Here is a 16,651-nt window from a genome sequence, read left to right as displayed (position 1 = left end):
AGAAGATGTTTGTTTCAGAGATGAGGACAATGAACCGAGGGAGGCGACTTGCCCAAGGTCGCCCAGCCAGGTGGAGGTGAGAGTCACCCAGCTCTGGCTCCAAAGGTGCATCCTGTTGTTTCCAGGAGTCACATCCGTTTGGTGTTCTGTCCTGTTATTTGTCCCCGAGGTCAGTGGAACTGGTGTGACAGCCTGAGCAGGTCCTGGTCTGGCCTACAAGGTGACACCCATCGTGGCTGGCAGGCTGGTGGGTCTGGCATTTAAAGTGACAGTGCTCAGCATGGGCCGTCCCATCTGCTCCTGAGTCTTTTGGAGAGCTGGTGTCGGGTATTTAGTTCTCTTCTTTCCCGATTCCTCCAAGCCTCTCAGCCCACCTTTGCTCAGATGTCCCATGGCTCCAGGAAGTGCTCCACAATTGAAGAGTTGATTAAAAACTGACTTGCAGGGTTCCCCAGTTGCTTTGGGTGTGTTTGGTCCAGGGCAGGAAGGGCAAATGAGTTTCACCTCACAGGAATGTGGGGTCAGGATACCTGGAGAGCTGTGTTGAGGTTTCCGAGTCTGAATTCAGCTTAAAAAAGGTACGTCGAGAGCCCTGGGTGATGCCCGGCGCGAGCTCTAGGCTCTTATTTGCCTGGTCCAGGTCAAAAGCACCTGGAGGAGTGAGCCTGTGCCTTTCTCTCCACACTCTCATCCCTAACAGCTGTTTTTGGGAAAGGACAGCACCAGATGTGTAACTGGGACCACAGAATCGTCCAGTCACTGGATACCTTACAGCAAGCCTCCTCTCCAGCCTTGCAGTTAGATGCCTGGAAAGAAGGCAGGTTGATCAGGCAGAACACATCTGGATTCCCTTCACTCCAGGGTCTCCCCAGGCCTGAGCTCCCTCCCCATCTTTCCAGACATGGCCTATGATCATTTCTGGACAAATCAGAGCCTTCCCTGCAGCATTCAGTGGTCCGTTTCTGCCTTGCTTAACAGAGGCCAGGCTGCCGAGAAGAAGATGGTCCTTTCCTGACAAACACCATTAAGGGCAGCCAGGTTAGAACCTGGTTTCTCGTGAGGACTGGCAAACAAGACCTTGATCGAGAGTTCTTAATCCTAACACAAGGATGGCTCTGGAGCTTTCCTTGCTGTGATTTGAAGGCTTCAGAGATGATCTTGAGAACTGCTGGGAGGTCAGGGATGGAAGAGACCAGGGGCCTCCCTGGCAGCCGCGTCTTCTCCTCGCTGCCCCAGGGGCTGGCTGGCTTCCATGTCTCAGGACTAGGAAAGCAGAGCTCAGCCTGGGCACTTTCCAGCTTAAGACAGCATACTACCTTTACCGAGATCAATTCAGCAAGAGCTTCTTACCACGATGCTGTCACACCCTGGCCACGGTATTCCTCAGTCAGGGTCTGAAAGTGCGAGGTTTAGCTAAAGACTTGAGGGAAGGCTCCTTCACCTCCCTTCTCATCTTCACAACTGGAAGGAATCCACTCTTCCTAAAAGACATCTTTCCACTTTCATTGTTTTAAGGAACAATCTCTTGCTGTACCCCTCCAATCAGTGTATGAGGCAGCCTCCATCCTCCTCAAAATGCGGTACCAGTGCCATCAGCGGTGGGGACCCTCACCAAGGACCCCTCGGGTGCCAAAGAAAGCTGAGAGGTGGGGGTACAGCCGATAGCCTATCTGAGGGCCCTGGAAACATCAGAGACACCGTCTGGTCCCTGCCCTTCAACAGCCAAATCCTTTCCAAGACTCCTGGGGAACCAGATTTGGATTGTGACTCAATACTGAAAACAAGGACAAAAAAGAATAGAATTTGCTGTTTTCTTTTACCAGGACACACTCGTTTTCAAATCAGGGTCCTGCAGCACATGTACCCTTCCTCTCAGTGCTCGTTCAAGTGCAGACCCAGGATAAAGAACAGTCATCAGGGATGGACCCTCAAAGTGTTTTAAGTGGTTTCCATATTCTTACGGTTGCCGCATCTCTGGAAGATCACGTTGACTGTCTCGGCGGCAGTCTCCCTAGCGCAGGGCAGTAAGCTGGTTTTGTTTGTGTGGCTTTTAGGTTAAACAGTGCACCTCCTTTACCTCAGAGTCACAACTGATCTAACTGGGATGGCCAAAACCCAGTTCTTTTGAGGGTTTTCGGTCATACACTGAATTAACCATAGTTAGTCATCGTCTCCATGTCCTTAAGCAACCTATCTCAAAGGTTCCACCTAGAGACACCGGCTCGTTTTCTTCCAATATTCAGTTATTCCCTTGTTCAATTATATTTTCTGCTGCATCTCTGAGCCATGGACTTAGACGCCCAAATCAACTTCAACATCTTGAAAATTCAAGTTTTTCACCTCCTATTCCACTGGAAATACTACACAAGCAAAAAAAAAAAAAATCTGAGTGTAAAAAAGTAACTGTTTTCCTCTGGGTTAAAATCTAGACACACAAAAATAGAGATTTCAATGTAAATTTTACTATTTTATTTGTGAAAAAACTACAAGCAGAATTCATAAATAGACATTTCTATTTAAAGCAGGGAAATGATAAAGTGGCTTCTAATAACATAGTCGTGCACATGCCAGTAACAGGAATATATTAACATCTTTTATTTGCTAGACAAAGAGCAGTGTCCAATATAAATTTCCCCAAAACATTTAAGACCTGTGAATCTCTGACCAGTTCACAAAACCACCAAACTGACACTTTAGCATGAAGAAAAAAACAAACCTAACAGACTGTCAGCTCTAAAGACGTTACAGAGCAGAAACTTCCAAAAGCGTTATACAAGCTGTCTTTCTGGGCAAATGAAAAATATAGCTCGTATAATACATTAACAAAAATTCACAAGATTATGTTTTGACATACTTAACAAGCATTCTCTATTTGTCTCCAACAAACAAAGCTAAGGAAATAATGTAACCATCTTTACACAGTAAATTAAGGTTACAAGTCATACACAAGAACAGAACTGCTTGCGCATTAAAAACTGTTCAGCTCCATTGTCATACTCTAAATGTTGGCTCTTAAACCATTTTCGGTTACATACAAGCAAAGGTTATTATATATTCAGCAATTAATAAATTTTCAATAATTTAAGATACGGTAGCTTAAAAAAGTAGACTGAGAATGGTCTTGATAAGGCAGGTGAAACATCTTAGTGGAACTAAACTCACAGAAGCTTCTGCCAATGTTTTTAACTATCCAAATTGAAACTGAAAGATTTTGCTTAAAATATTTTCTGGGTGTCAAGATCTCTTTCCTTTTTTTTTTTTTTCCCTTTCCCAACTGCATGACTCAAGCAGGGCAGGTCAGTTAAGCTCTGTGTGTGCGCACGGACGAGTGTGAAAGATCGAAAAGATCCTGTGGTATTAAAACAAATGGAAACTTGCAAGTGTTAACACTGTGCTTTTTTTTTTATTTTGTTTTCATAACCTGCTTACTGTGCCGCCGAATACCAAGTATTTCTGGTCCTCTTTTAACGTACACCTTTATCATCTACACTAGTGTTTTACGCGCTGCCTACTAATTGCAGGGCAAACTGCAAACGCAGGAGTTACAGGAATTCCATTTCCAGAATACATGCCTGAGGGATGTCATCAATTTCAGAAATTAAGCCTTAAGTCCCTATCACCTACCGTAAAAGAATTCACAACAGCAGCTGAAAAACGGGCCCAATACCATCCGATTGCTGAGAAGTCCCACTGTGAGCTGCAGTTTCTAGCAAAACGGCAATTTCGTCATCTCACCTGTTCTAAAGCAATCCTCCCTTCCTTCACCCTTCCCCAACCTTTAATTTATTCTTGAATTTATCATGGAGGCAAAACTGAAAAACCAAGACACTGGCAATGAATTAATTAGCAGCCTATGAGTAGCTGGTTAATCAGCTTTTTTCCACTAATCTAGGGGTCCAATCACTTTACATGAAACTAATTTTGAAAAAGTACACAGTGTTTCTGAACAAAGTGCATACCAACACTTATTGGTTCCAAAAGCAGTGCAACCCATGAGTTTGGTGGCATTTTAAGTTTTTTTTTTTAAAAAGTTAATTAAAAAACTTAGCAATTCCTTACATCTCTGGAAAATAAATATGGCTGACTAATTTACCCTCCCTGAGACCCTTAATAAAAGGAATATTAAAACTTTAGAAGGAATGTCTTTGCAATACCCCACTAATATTAAAATGTGGATTTAAAAGTCATAGTCAAATCACTATGTATTATATAGCCTGATGCTTACAGAAAGCATCTGATTTCCTTTGGTTCATTAATAAATACTTTAAAAATGTATTTAAAAAGGTAAGCACAGCTTGCATCCCAGATACAAGCGGTATTTTTAAAAGGGGGGAACATTGTCTGTGCATTTGAGAGTAGGACCACAGCAACAAATGGCACTGCTTTATCATCTACACCTTTGAGAACAGAATTTAAATGATGGTACATTAGTGACTACAGAATAGTTTTAATGTAAATGTGAAAGGAGCCTTTCCTGTTGGCTACTCAAATCAAGCTGTTAATTGTTCTTTTTACTCGTTGCCTCCACAGACAGAAGTTACTTCTATTCTTAAGCAAACCAGGTTTTTCACACCAAAATGTGGTGTTTCATTACCAACCTGCCGCCCTCCCGAGAAAGTCCCTAGACAGTATGGTCAGATAAAGGAAGGTGACATCAAGTTCCCATGCTTGAAATGACTCTAAAGTCTATGAATTCAGCGAATGAATGTAAAAGTCAAACACAACAGACCCTAAACCAAACAAAGTAAGACAAAATAAAACATTTCAAAAATGAGGAGGGGTGGATTCGTATCAGTGGTCCTTTTCTTTTTCCTGTTTTTTTTTAATTGTTTTTGCAAGACAGTTTTAAAAAAAAAGTGAAAAAAAGTTTTGTTTTGTTTTTTTTTTAAGAGTTGACTCAAGCTGTCTTTATGTCGAGGGAGAAAGAGATCACACATTCTCAGGAAGCAGGAGCTTCCCCTGCAGCCCTGGCTGCCAGCGCTTCAACCGCTCACCACTGAGGTCCTTCCCATGGCGGGGACTTGGGAAATGTCTCCAGACACTGACAAGCTCCATGTTGGGACTGGCTGTGTGGCTGATAACCTTTGTGCAGTCAAACAAACAAGGCTAGATTTTAAGAGAAAGACATTTTGCGACTGAGTTGGTAGGGTAAGGGAAACGAGGAGACATGAGGCAAACAAATCTCAAACGATCACATAAACCACCGCTGCGATGACGTGCAAAGTGGACACAGGGGTTTGCTTCTTGGATGGACCAAAAATAGTTTCGACGGTTTTAATCCTAAAACTAAGAGACACTTTACAGATTTACCTCAGACGTGAGGAGAGGTCTGGAAAATGGATGGAATTCGAGTTACAGAATACCGTATTTTCATGAGTGCTTATGTGAGAACAGCAATGTTAACATGTAACCGTAATTTACACGAATACTTGGCATTCTGGAGCTAGTTTAGTTACTTCTGAACGATCAAAGCCCTCCCAACTAAACCGCTTGTGATTTGTCAGTTATTCCACCGCAAATGCAGGCTATCTGGAGCAGTCTTTAAATGTGAGCTCACATTGCTTAAAAAATATATATTTTTCTATCGTCCAGTACTCTTTAGACAGATGAGAGTCAAGTTCCCATGTGGGCTGGAACATACTTCACGTAAGACTGATTTTAATTTAATTTCAGCACTTTCATAGAAGGGACTGTCCCAGATCTGTGACTGTTCAATGTTGTATTCACTTCACAGTGTATCAAGCACCAGCGTTGCCATGGATTGGTTTCAAATAACCCTTTATATATAATTTTATATTTATATATATATATATAGTTATATCAAAACTGATAGTACATAGTATAACTGGAAGAAAGAACTAAACTTAAAAGGATATGCTGAAAGGATGGAGTCTGTGAACACAATAAATAAAAGTTCCCCCCCCCTCCCAGCCCGCCCCCTCCCCAACAAAACAAAAACAAAAAACCAGTTGTAATGTACATGGAAAATTGTGCACAGCAGATTTTTTTTTTTATAAAAAGTAGATTCAGGAGCACATCCAATTATAAATGATTGTTAGGAAAATCATATAAAACAATGGAATACATAAAAGTGTCAAGAGTAATCGTCAGGGTGCGAAATTCCTTGGTGGCCAGATGCCCATGGCAAGCAGAAATCATCCTGGCAGCATCACTAAGAGGTCGATGTCCACAGAAGATTCTCCAGGGATGCAAGCGGCATGGGCAGGTGGAGGATGTGAATTTCATACCCTGATTCATAGTTTTCACAATTCCATGTGCAATTTCAGAAAGATTCATCATTCACTGCTGACATGTCGCCCTTTGGCGTGGAGGAACGGGAGGAGCCCTTGTCTGTGCTCTCTGAGCCCGAGCTGCTCTGGTTCTGCTGTTCTGACCCTGCACTGGAGGTCACTGTGGATGAGGACGTCGAGGAGGAGCGAGTCTTTTCCTTAAAGTCTGTGATAATGACGGTGACGTTGCCCACAGTTACTGCCAACTGCTGTGCAGTGCTCCTGTCCACATTTTTCAGCCGGGGCCTGAAAGGGACACCACAGGGGGACAGTCTGTTCAATAAGCTACGGATTAGAAAGGATTCCTGGCCAAACATCTCTCTCTCTCTCTCTCTCTCACACACACACACACATACACACACTTCATAACACCGTGGCAATGAACCTACAGTAACAGCACACGTATCAACCCTTACTATCAAATCTGCTGACTAAGCTTAGCAAGAATAGAAGCCACCATCAGTTAGCAAAGCTTTGGACCACTGCAAAATTATGATCAATTTCTCTTTCCCCTGTTTTGGCCACAGCGATATAAAAGCAGCTCGTGTACATGTGCATGTATTTTGCAAGTTAACAGTCCCACACCCTTCTCTTCACCCCACCCCTTCTCAGCCTATAAACCCACAGGCACAAAACCAGCCCAGGCTCCTGCCTGCCTATGACCAGGTGAATCAGGGCAGCAGCGTGGCACTTCATTCTAGTTTCAAATACCTTGAGGTGTGATTCGTTTCACTGGTCTTTGTTGTAGCATTTGCAGACTGTATACTGTTTGCTTCACTAGGAGGATCTTTCAGAATATCAGACTTTGGTCTGAAAGGGGAGATACAAAAAGAGGTATTTCAATGACATTTCTGATTCACCTGCAAAATAATATAGTACTGTGCTGAGTTACCCAGGGTCTTACTTTGTTTTCTTGTTGGTGTTCTTCTTGGTAACACTAGGACTAATCTCCTTGTCTTTCTCCGGCTTCTCTTTGTCTTGCTTCTCCACCTTCTCCTTCTTCTCCTTCTTCGGGGGCGGGGGGGTGGCGTACTGCTGTGCCACTTGCTGTGCCACCAGCTGGGAGTTGATCCGGGGTTTTCTGAAACATTCAAGGAAAAAAAGCGTCATCATTTGCTTTACTAATTCCTTCAGTTTTTAACATTTTGGCCTCATAATTTCTTAAGTATTTTATTACTAGTATCTGGCAACTCAAAAGTAAATTATATGTATGATCCAGCGATCTCACGCCTGGGCACATATCTAGAAAGACGAAAAGTCTAATTTGAAAAGATACATGCTCTTCAATGTTCACAGCAGCACTATATACAACAGCCAAGGCATGGAAACAATCATTGACAGATGACTGGATAAATAAGTTGTGGTATGTTTATACAATGGACTACTACTTAGCCATAAAAAGGAATGAACTATTGTCACTTGCAGCAACATGGACTGACCTAGAGAACAGCACACTAAGTGAAGTTAGAGAAAGACAAATACTGTCACTTATATGTGGAATCGAAAACAAACAAACCCAGTACAGATTAATCTATTTATAAAACGAGAGACTCACAGATACAGAAGACAAATTTATGGTTACCAAAGGGGAAAGGGAAGGTGGTGGTAAATTAGGAACATGGGATTAACAGATAACACACTCTATATATAAATAGGTAAGCAACAAGGATTTACTATATGACATAGAGAAAAATAGTCAGTATCTTGTAATAATCTATAAAGGAAAGTAATCTGAAAAAAATATAACTGAATCACTTTGCTATACACCTGAGACTAACACAGTATTATAAATCAACTATATTTCAAAAAAAGGCTAAATTATATGGTGTTATTTCTATATTATTTCTAGGTAGTATGGTTAAGTCCATAAACCTTTTGTTTAATATCAACTCTCTGTACATCTACCGCTGATGATGTATACACCTGTACTCACACACACACAACCCTGTGCAGTCAAGAATTTCAGCCAATAAAACATTTAACAGTGGTTAGAGCAACACTTATTTTCAGCTGTCAAGATTATACTGACTGACAGCTTTCAAATACTTCTGCTGCAGAGGGTTAATCTCATTTTATTAAATAGACACTGGTAATCCCTTGAAAAGAGAATGAAATTAAAAGTGTGACATTCACTCCTCAATCTAATTATTCTGACTTGATCTGCTCCCCTGCAGTTCTGTGACTGGCATGCACAACATATATAGAGCAATAAATAGAAGGTAACTGGTTCATAGTAGCTCCCAAGGGGGTGAAGATTGAAAGTCACTATAAAAAAAACTTAGACAAGTGATACATTCATTGTGCCATCAACCATTCTGTCCGCACCAATCTCCAACTGACACTGGCTCTTAACACTACTGTTTACGAATAGTAAGTGGTGCCAACAGCCTCTCTCAATGCATTACCATTCAGACCCAAATGAAAAAGGGAGAAAGGAAAGCCTATGCCCATCCCTATACACTATTAATTTTCAAAGACGTTCCCATCTAGGTTGACATTTACAATATAAGCTCTCGAAGCACAACGTAGTAAATAAATATCCAAGTGGGTCACTAATGAGGTGAAGTAACTGCCCGCCGTTACGTAAGGATCCCCGTCAGATCCTACAGCCCCCCCTCACTCCCCTCAGTGGAGCACTGGCCAGAGAAAAATAACCAGACGGACTAGGTCTGGCTCATCAATGAGAGCGCCAGTGGCAGAGGAACAGAAATGGAAAAAACCAAAACAAAAACCAACCTATGAAAAACCAAACCAAACCAAGTTTCTTTTTCAAAGAATTCTGCAATTTTTGTGCAAGAAAACCAACAAAGAGAGTTGCTAGTTACATGACACACTGAGCCTAAGTTAAGCACGTACTGGAGCACCTCTTAGGAGGGGGTGTGATGTGGCTGAAAAGAGGATACAGGACAAGGCGGGGACAGACGCCTATGACGTCATCAAGGCGAGCCCGCGCGTGCAAGCCACTGGGCCTGTTCTGAGGGTTCCAGTGCCGGTTCCGTGCGAGTGTGGCTTTGACAGAAAACCTACCAACAAAGGAGCAAACCAAGGGCCAAGTTTCCTGTCGGCCGGCAGCAAACACAGGCCTTGGTCATGGGTGGCACAGCATGAAACCCAGTCACAGGTACCAACACCTCAGCCTGGACCGCAAGCGGCCTCGCTTGCCATTGAGCAACGGATTCAAGCAGATGTGAAGTGCCCCTAGTGAAACGGGGGAGGGTACTCTAAGTCCCGGTGACAGACAGGCAGACAGACAGACACACACACACACACACGCCCTCCTGTGAAAGGTAACCTTGAATTCACACAGGTTCTAACAAAGGCGGCAGCAGCCATTCTAACACGTTCTACTCCTTCTAAGAGGAAGTAAAGGTGCCACACTGTCGGAACTGCCCTGGCCGCCCTTGTCATCCGTCCCCTCCTTATTTCCAGGTCAACGCTCTCTGATCTCCTGTGAAAGGAGGGCCACACGCACCCTACTCCCGCCCGGCCCCCGCCCTGCTGGGCTCCCCAGGCAAGACCGTCCAACCTGCCCCTGAAGCAGCAGAGGCAGAACCGTCTCACAGCCATCACAGGACGGGCACGCTAAGAAGCTAAATTCAGCACACATCCTTGAGAGCAGGCATTGTTGTCTTCACTTTTCAAACTGAGATGATTGAAAGCAGAAAGATTAAGAAACCTGTCTAAGGTTCACAGTAAGGGGCTAAGCTGGGATTTTTAACCCAGATCTATTGGAACTTTTTACAGACACCTTTTACGTAACCTCAAATCAGTTTCCCACCGTGTGTGTGTGTGTGTGTGTGTGTGCGCGCGCGTGTGCGTGTGCGATGTGTGCAGTGGGTAGGGAGGGTGATGTGACTCAGGCACGGGATACTAGGGATGAAAGACCCAGGTCAACTCAGGCTACAGTCCCTTAGACACCTGGCAGAGAATCCCACCATGCACACGAGCACCCCCCCCCCCCCCGCAAGAAAAGGCCTACTTGGCTGTCCTTAAGAGAAGAGACAAGGGCAGGAGGAGAGGAGCTGGCAGGAATGTTTTCCAACGCCTATGCAACATTTCCTGAAAGGAATGAACCCTTATCATGGTATTTAACACTGCTGATCAGTGAGAAATAGTTACTTCCCACAGATTTACATTACTTAATGAAGTCCTAAGTGTCACAACACACTGTGAACTGCTCCTTTAATGGGCAGAACTGGCAACATACTGCAGGAAGTCAATCCTTCCACAGAGTTGAGAGTCTGGGCTCTACAAAATTATAAAATTTCTCAAATAATATATCTTAAGTAGGTAATTAAGAGCCTTCACAATACAGTGGAAGTATTAGATCAAAGCACACGGCTTATAGGTTTTGGTGCCTAAGCCTCAAATTGACGCCAATCAACCACCACCAACAAAAACAAACAAAAAGCCCCACTGGACCAGAAATGCTACAGTATACAACAGGGCGCCTGGATTCCTTTATGAGTATGTTTGGCAACCAACAAATTTTTTTTTTCTGTTTTCTTCTTCAAAACTGTATTTTTTAATTAAAAAAACTTAAAATTATTTTATAAGCTTATTGTTGCCATTTCAATAGAGTTTAAAAATGAAAATCTGCTGTCAAACTTCAAAATCAGACATCAGGAAATCTTGTCTATCTATTTGCATTTAAACAGCTAATATTTCAGAGAAGAGCTGATTCTATAACATGAAGCAAATCTTTATCTACGGACATTGTTAATTTCTGACAAGGAAAAATTTCAGAGTTCAAGCATGCATGAACATAAATGAAAGCAAGAAACAAGCTATCTTCCTGGACTGCTCTGACACATGCACAAGGGGCACTGTGGGGACACGGGCAAACCCTGTCCTATTCCACTGTGTGCTCAGCACAATGTGGGCTCTGAGATCATTTCTCACGTGCTGCTTTACATCTTAGCTCCCACAATGAGCAATGAGACAAAAGCATCTTCCTGTTGTTCAGGCAACAAAGAACAATAATAAATCATTTCTTTTCCTTGATTATGTCCAGCTTTTCTTGAACTATCATTTGTGCATTTTGCCCACTTGCAGAATTCCACTTTTAGTTAGAATACTCGGAAGACTGCAATCAGACAATCAACTCACCCATTAAAAAAAAAAAAAAAGAGTACTTTGCAACTTACAAAATGTCTTCACCAAGTCAACTTGAGTTCTTTGGACACTGCCTTTCCATTTCCATTCCCCCCAATCAATTCCTTGCCTTGGCAATCTGTTAACTGAAGAATTAGCAACTTCAAGGATTTAACCACTCTGAGAATGCTTTTCCACTTAGCTTACTCTATTAGGAGCCCAGGATTCTTTATGAAAGATCACATCAATTAGAAGACTTCTCCACAGGACCTATTTTCCTGTCTCTATGCTCAAAAGTTCATCCTGCACACATGCACTGGGTTGGCCTTACCCCCATCTAACAATGACGGAATTTCTGTACTACTGATGCCCTCGAAACACCCTCCCCGAGCTGGGAATGTAGCAAAGTACTCTGCACAGCTAATATTCGATAACATCTGCCGACTGAAGTACTTTGAAGATGAAATAGGAATAATTGATCCAACCTCAGAGAACTGCACAGGCCAAATGTGTACAAATGCTTTATAAACTGCACTTTTTTTTCTTTGCAAAAGTACCTTGTTAAAACCATAATGATGTGAGTAAATCTGATCTTCATCTGCACTGGTCTGCATACAATAATGTATTGAGTTGAAACAATTAAACTGCAAATACATTTGTAGAATATATTTCATTTTTAAATCAGGTAATGCCTGTAGTTCCCTCTAAGGCAGTGTCACCAGCATCAGAGTTTGTCCATCCCAACATTGTCAACCACACCTTGATGGCTTCCAGCTTTGGTGATGGGTACAGAAAAAAAGGCCCTACAAGAACAACCTGTCTTCTGTTCATTTTACCTCCCCACTCCTGATTCACTATGTATTTTTTAAATACCAAAAATAAAGCAGAGGAGAAATGCTGTGAGAACACAGAAGTCAGGATTCTAGCTCCAACACCAATGACCATGAGATCTTTAAAGGTGATGTAAGACTTTTTTTTAATCTAGAAATGCACAGATAGAACAGGTATGAAGTAACTAAGCTCCCTCTAGAGCTCTTTCCCTTCCCCCTAAACTTATATTTTAATTTATTGCCTCACTTTATCCTCAGCAATTCTAAAGGGTATGTTAGACAGCCACTAATATTCCCAGTTTGAAAAAAGAGGATTTACAACTAGACCCTAGAGAATCAGACTCTCTAGACTATTAGTCTGGTATGCTAGGTTGAGAGCTTTGCAATAAGTGATTTTAATCTCATAAAATTATCTGCACCTTTTCCTATTTGATGCAGTTATTACTAAGAATCACCAATGGGATTCAATCCAGCCCAATGAAGAATGACAGATGAGGAAATAAATATGGCAGATAATCTGGTTCAGTAAATTCCCAGGGAGTTTCTAGGTGTCTTCTTTGCCACTATTTTAAAGGACTGGTTATCTTAACAGACCGCTGGACAAATATTTATGCGTTCAGTTACGAGAAGACAAAACCACACAACAGCTCCAATCAAGTTCTTCCCTGAAGCAGGAAACTTAAGCCCCTGTTGTACCAGCTGTTAGTCCCAGTGACTAGGGTGCCCTTTCAGCTTGCTGGCTTAGGCCCCTGTCGGCGTAACTCAGGCCTAGCTGGCTCCGCTTTGGAAAGATCGAGACTCATAGCCCTCCCCAGAGCTGCTCCTGCCGCGATGTCAGGTCATGCTGCACTAGCTTAATACAGAGTCTCCATGGCCTTGTGACCGGCACTGAAGCCTATTACCATTATAACGTGGGCACTTTAAAAAGTGCTCTGTCACTTAACTTTGCTGAGATCATACACTACATGGCATTATTTAATTCCCTCTGCTCCCCAAATAGTTTCCCTTCTTGCTGTTCTTTTCTCTCCTAAACAGTTCTTTCCTTTCTCATGTAAACACCTGTCTTCATGAAATTCCTCAAGCCTTTGGCTCATCTTCTAGAATGAGCCACTGGGTGGCCCGAAGGGGTCTCAGTTCTTATTCCAGATCACTTCTACCCATCAGTATACATCCTCGACTGGCATCCTTGAATGGTAGAAGAACTATTCCGCTCTGTATCAGAAAACTGGTTTCTTACTCAAATCTGACTCCACTATCGAAAAAAAAAAAAAAAAAAAAGCCACCCCCTTTAAAGTAGCTTTCCCTCTGTCATCTTCCCAGGTGAAAGGAAGAGCTGGACTCTGGAGTACGGACAGCCTCTGGACTTTATCCAGACTGTGCTACTGAGCCTGGGTAAGGGCCACTTGGCTCTTGTCACCATACACTTACACAGAACATGTAGATAGAGTAGTTCCCTTTAAAGTGACATACATTCCAGAGCACTACTTCTTCCAGCAGTAGCTGTGTCTATCACCCTTCCTCAGATACTGGAGGGCAAATGAAAAGATTTACAAGTGAAAGAAGCTGGTAAGCCTTGCCCTAAGGAAACGGTTCTAGAGACAGAACTCCCTGGAACAAGTTAGTGTCCAGAAGTTAAATCACACTGCCTGGTAGCAACAGCCATACTAAGGAGCCTCACTGATAAAGCTGCCAGCTTTTCTGCTTTATTTTGCGGAGAACTGTGGTTTTGCAGATATTCCTTTTAAAAGGAGATGCCTTTAGGGGAGGCTACCAGATTTCATTTTACGATATACGTGGTACTACACAAACTCTTACCAGACACAAGTTGGTTAGGACAAGTGGCTCCAATAGAACTAACATAAGCCTCCTTAACTTAATAAACAGCAGAATCTGAAATGTTCTACTGTAGATTTAAAATTGTCTTCCTGAGTACTCAAATGTCTCTTATGCTCTGAAAACACACTTATCTAACAAATATTTGAGCACCGTAACCGTCTGTATTCTAACTTCTCTGCAACTCAGGAACATATACTCAGAAAGTAAAAGGGGCTACAAGTGGTCTTGACTCTGGAAAATAAAACCTCTATCTTATAACTAACCTCTGTGCAGCAATGTACAGATATCTGAGCCCAGTTCTCGGAGTATGGCCCAGAGACCCCCGGGGGTATACAAAGACACTTTCAGGAGGGTCTACAAGGCCCAAACTAGTTCCCTAACAATCATCTCCATAATAATTCTAAGACATTACTCGCCTTTTCACTTTCCAAAGACTAAACGACACATGACACCACTGCTCTGACAACTAGTGAATTGCAAGTCTGTATGTTATTGTGTTCAAAACATTGCTCAGTTTTAATTGCTAATACAGAAAGCATCTATAGACATAACCAACGTGAGCAAAAGCTACTGGGGGCCATAATAATTTTAAAGAGTGCAAAGGATCCTCTGACCAGTAAGTTTGAGAACTGCTACCCTAAGACCACACCAAATATTTTACTGTGCAAGTCTGCTGCTTCATCACAGGCCAGGAAAGTAGAGGCTTTCTTTAGAAGACAACTTCTAAAATACCTCAAGCTTAAATTCTCTCTCAGCAAAACTTAAAAAAAAAAAAAAAACAAACAAACCATGAAAAGCAGCATCACCTCCAAATGAAGGTCAAGAAAATGTTTTGAAGATAAAGAAAAATTCTAAACTTAGTAAACATAAGAACAACTTTCAAGAAGTGGGCTTGAAGTATTCCAACCATTGACTGTAAACCTGGCTTTGTTTCATTTCCTCTCCCTTGTGGTGCCTAAAATATCAGAATTTTGTTGTGGTCATTCAAGTATTTTAAGTAAATGTCCCATAATAAGTACGCCCTGTAGATCTCTCACAGCATTTCCCCAAAAGCAAGCCCACTGACAAAATGTGCTGGTTGGCATCATAAAAAGAAAAATGTTTTCTCAGCTGTTTTCAAAACGGACCTGTTTTGAAGATGGCTAACTGCATTTCTTTTTGATACCCGCTACTCCTTATTTTCAATATACTCTACAGTAAAACACTTTGATGTTAAGACTGAAAAGAGACTTCTGCTGACTGAGGAGCTGGTGTGAGCAGTGCTTCAGGGCCGCCGTTACACCTGAGGCAGCACAAGCGTCACGGCAGCTTCTGGGGCTGTGACCACAGAAGTGGTGGACACACAGCTCGCTTAGGAGGAAGCCCCTGCAGGCACCAAATCCCTCCTCTCCGGGCCAGCATCCCGCTTCCCAAAACACCCTTGGGTAAAGGAGCAGAGAAAGTCGTAACATTCCTTGTGCCATCTCCTCTTCCAGTTCCACCTTTCATTCTCACTTATGTTTCCAAATTCATTAAACAGACTTTTCCTGGTGCCTACTCTACGCCAAGGCAGGGTACTACGCACTCTGCATGTGTCTGGATATACGCTTATTTTCCAAAGAACTGATAAAATACAAGGCATTAGACTGCAATGGCCCAGATCTCTGTTAAGGGTCCCTTGTGTTTTCTGGGCTGCTTCTTGTCACACAAGCTGGACCACAGGACTCAGCAGGTGAGATGCCTTAGCCCTCTCCTAAGTCAGTGACCTTGGAGGGATTACATGCTCTCTTCAAACTTCAGTTTCCTTACTGATAAAAGGCATTAGAACAGGGTTAGTAAGTGATCTCACTGGTCCTTTATCTCAGATACTTGTATTCAATATTTAATAAAGACAACTAAATAGAGTATCTGTTCTTAAGGTCCAGGCAAGTTTGCATGAGGTACATTTTACTAAGTATACTGTTGGCTTAGTGACTTTGAAATGATCTCTTCCAATCCCCCCCCCCCAATTACCTTATAAATCATGCCAATAATTTTAAGAGGGATCTCAAAATACAAATCTCTAAGCAAACCATATTTTCAGATGCAAATAAACTTGATGATGAATCAAGTCATTCTCTCTCCAAGAAACACTATACTGGAGCAATCCAATCTGCTCTGCAAATTACTTTATAGCTATCAGAGATCCCATTTAAAATTCATTTAACCATTTTGAAATTATAGTTCATGGCTCAAAAATGGGCACTTACAAAGCACACAGAATTAGTAATTCTTCAAAGGGGAAAAAAAAAGCTATTTAGATAATTCAAAGAAATCCAAAGTCTAACAAATCACTTCCCTCTTCAGGTCTTGGTTTCCTCACCTGTAAAATTAACAGGTTGGACTAAATTAAGGTAATCTTAAGGATTCCCTTGAATCTAATCCTTAAAACAAAAACATACATACTAGAAAATAACAGTTCTAAAAAACAGGCTAGTTCATGGTCATATTATCATGTTATAATGAGTTTTGTAAATCACTGGTAATCAAAACTTTCCGAAAGCCTATCATCGCTTCCTAAGGATGTCTACTGCAGGGCTTCTCAACCAAGCACTGCTACTATCTTAGATGTGCTAACTCCTA

The 16,651-nt window shown here is 42.1% G+C and overlaps 1 protein-coding gene across 1 annotated transcript in view; it reads right to left on the bottom strand.

The window, feature by feature from the left end:
- Window positions 1–2,454: 2,454 nt before the first annotated feature.
- RYBP (RING1 and YY1 binding protein) overlaps window positions 2,455–16,651 on the bottom strand; it is a 71,480-nt gene continuing 57,283 nt past the window's right edge. The window contains exons 3-5 of the mRNA XM_032458089.1: window positions 7,195–7,371; window positions 7,002–7,100; window positions 2,455–6,536 (exon numbers count right to left, since the gene is read on the bottom strand). Coding sequence (XP_032313980.1) covers window positions 6,284–6,536; window positions 7,002–7,100; window positions 7,195–7,371 — 529 coding nt within the window. The 3' untranslated portion in view covers window positions 2,455–6,283. The remainder of the gene's footprint in view (window positions 6,537–7,001; window positions 7,101–7,194; window positions 7,372–16,651) is intronic.

The sequence above is a fragment of the Camelus ferus genome, chromosome 17, assembly GCF_009834535.1.
Source record: "Camelus ferus isolate YT-003-E chromosome 17, BCGSAC_Cfer_1.0, whole genome shotgun sequence".
Taxonomy (NCBI): Eukaryota; Metazoa; Chordata; class Mammalia; order Artiodactyla; family Camelidae; genus Camelus; species Camelus ferus.
This window is presented reverse-complemented; position numbering and strand designations above follow the sequence as displayed.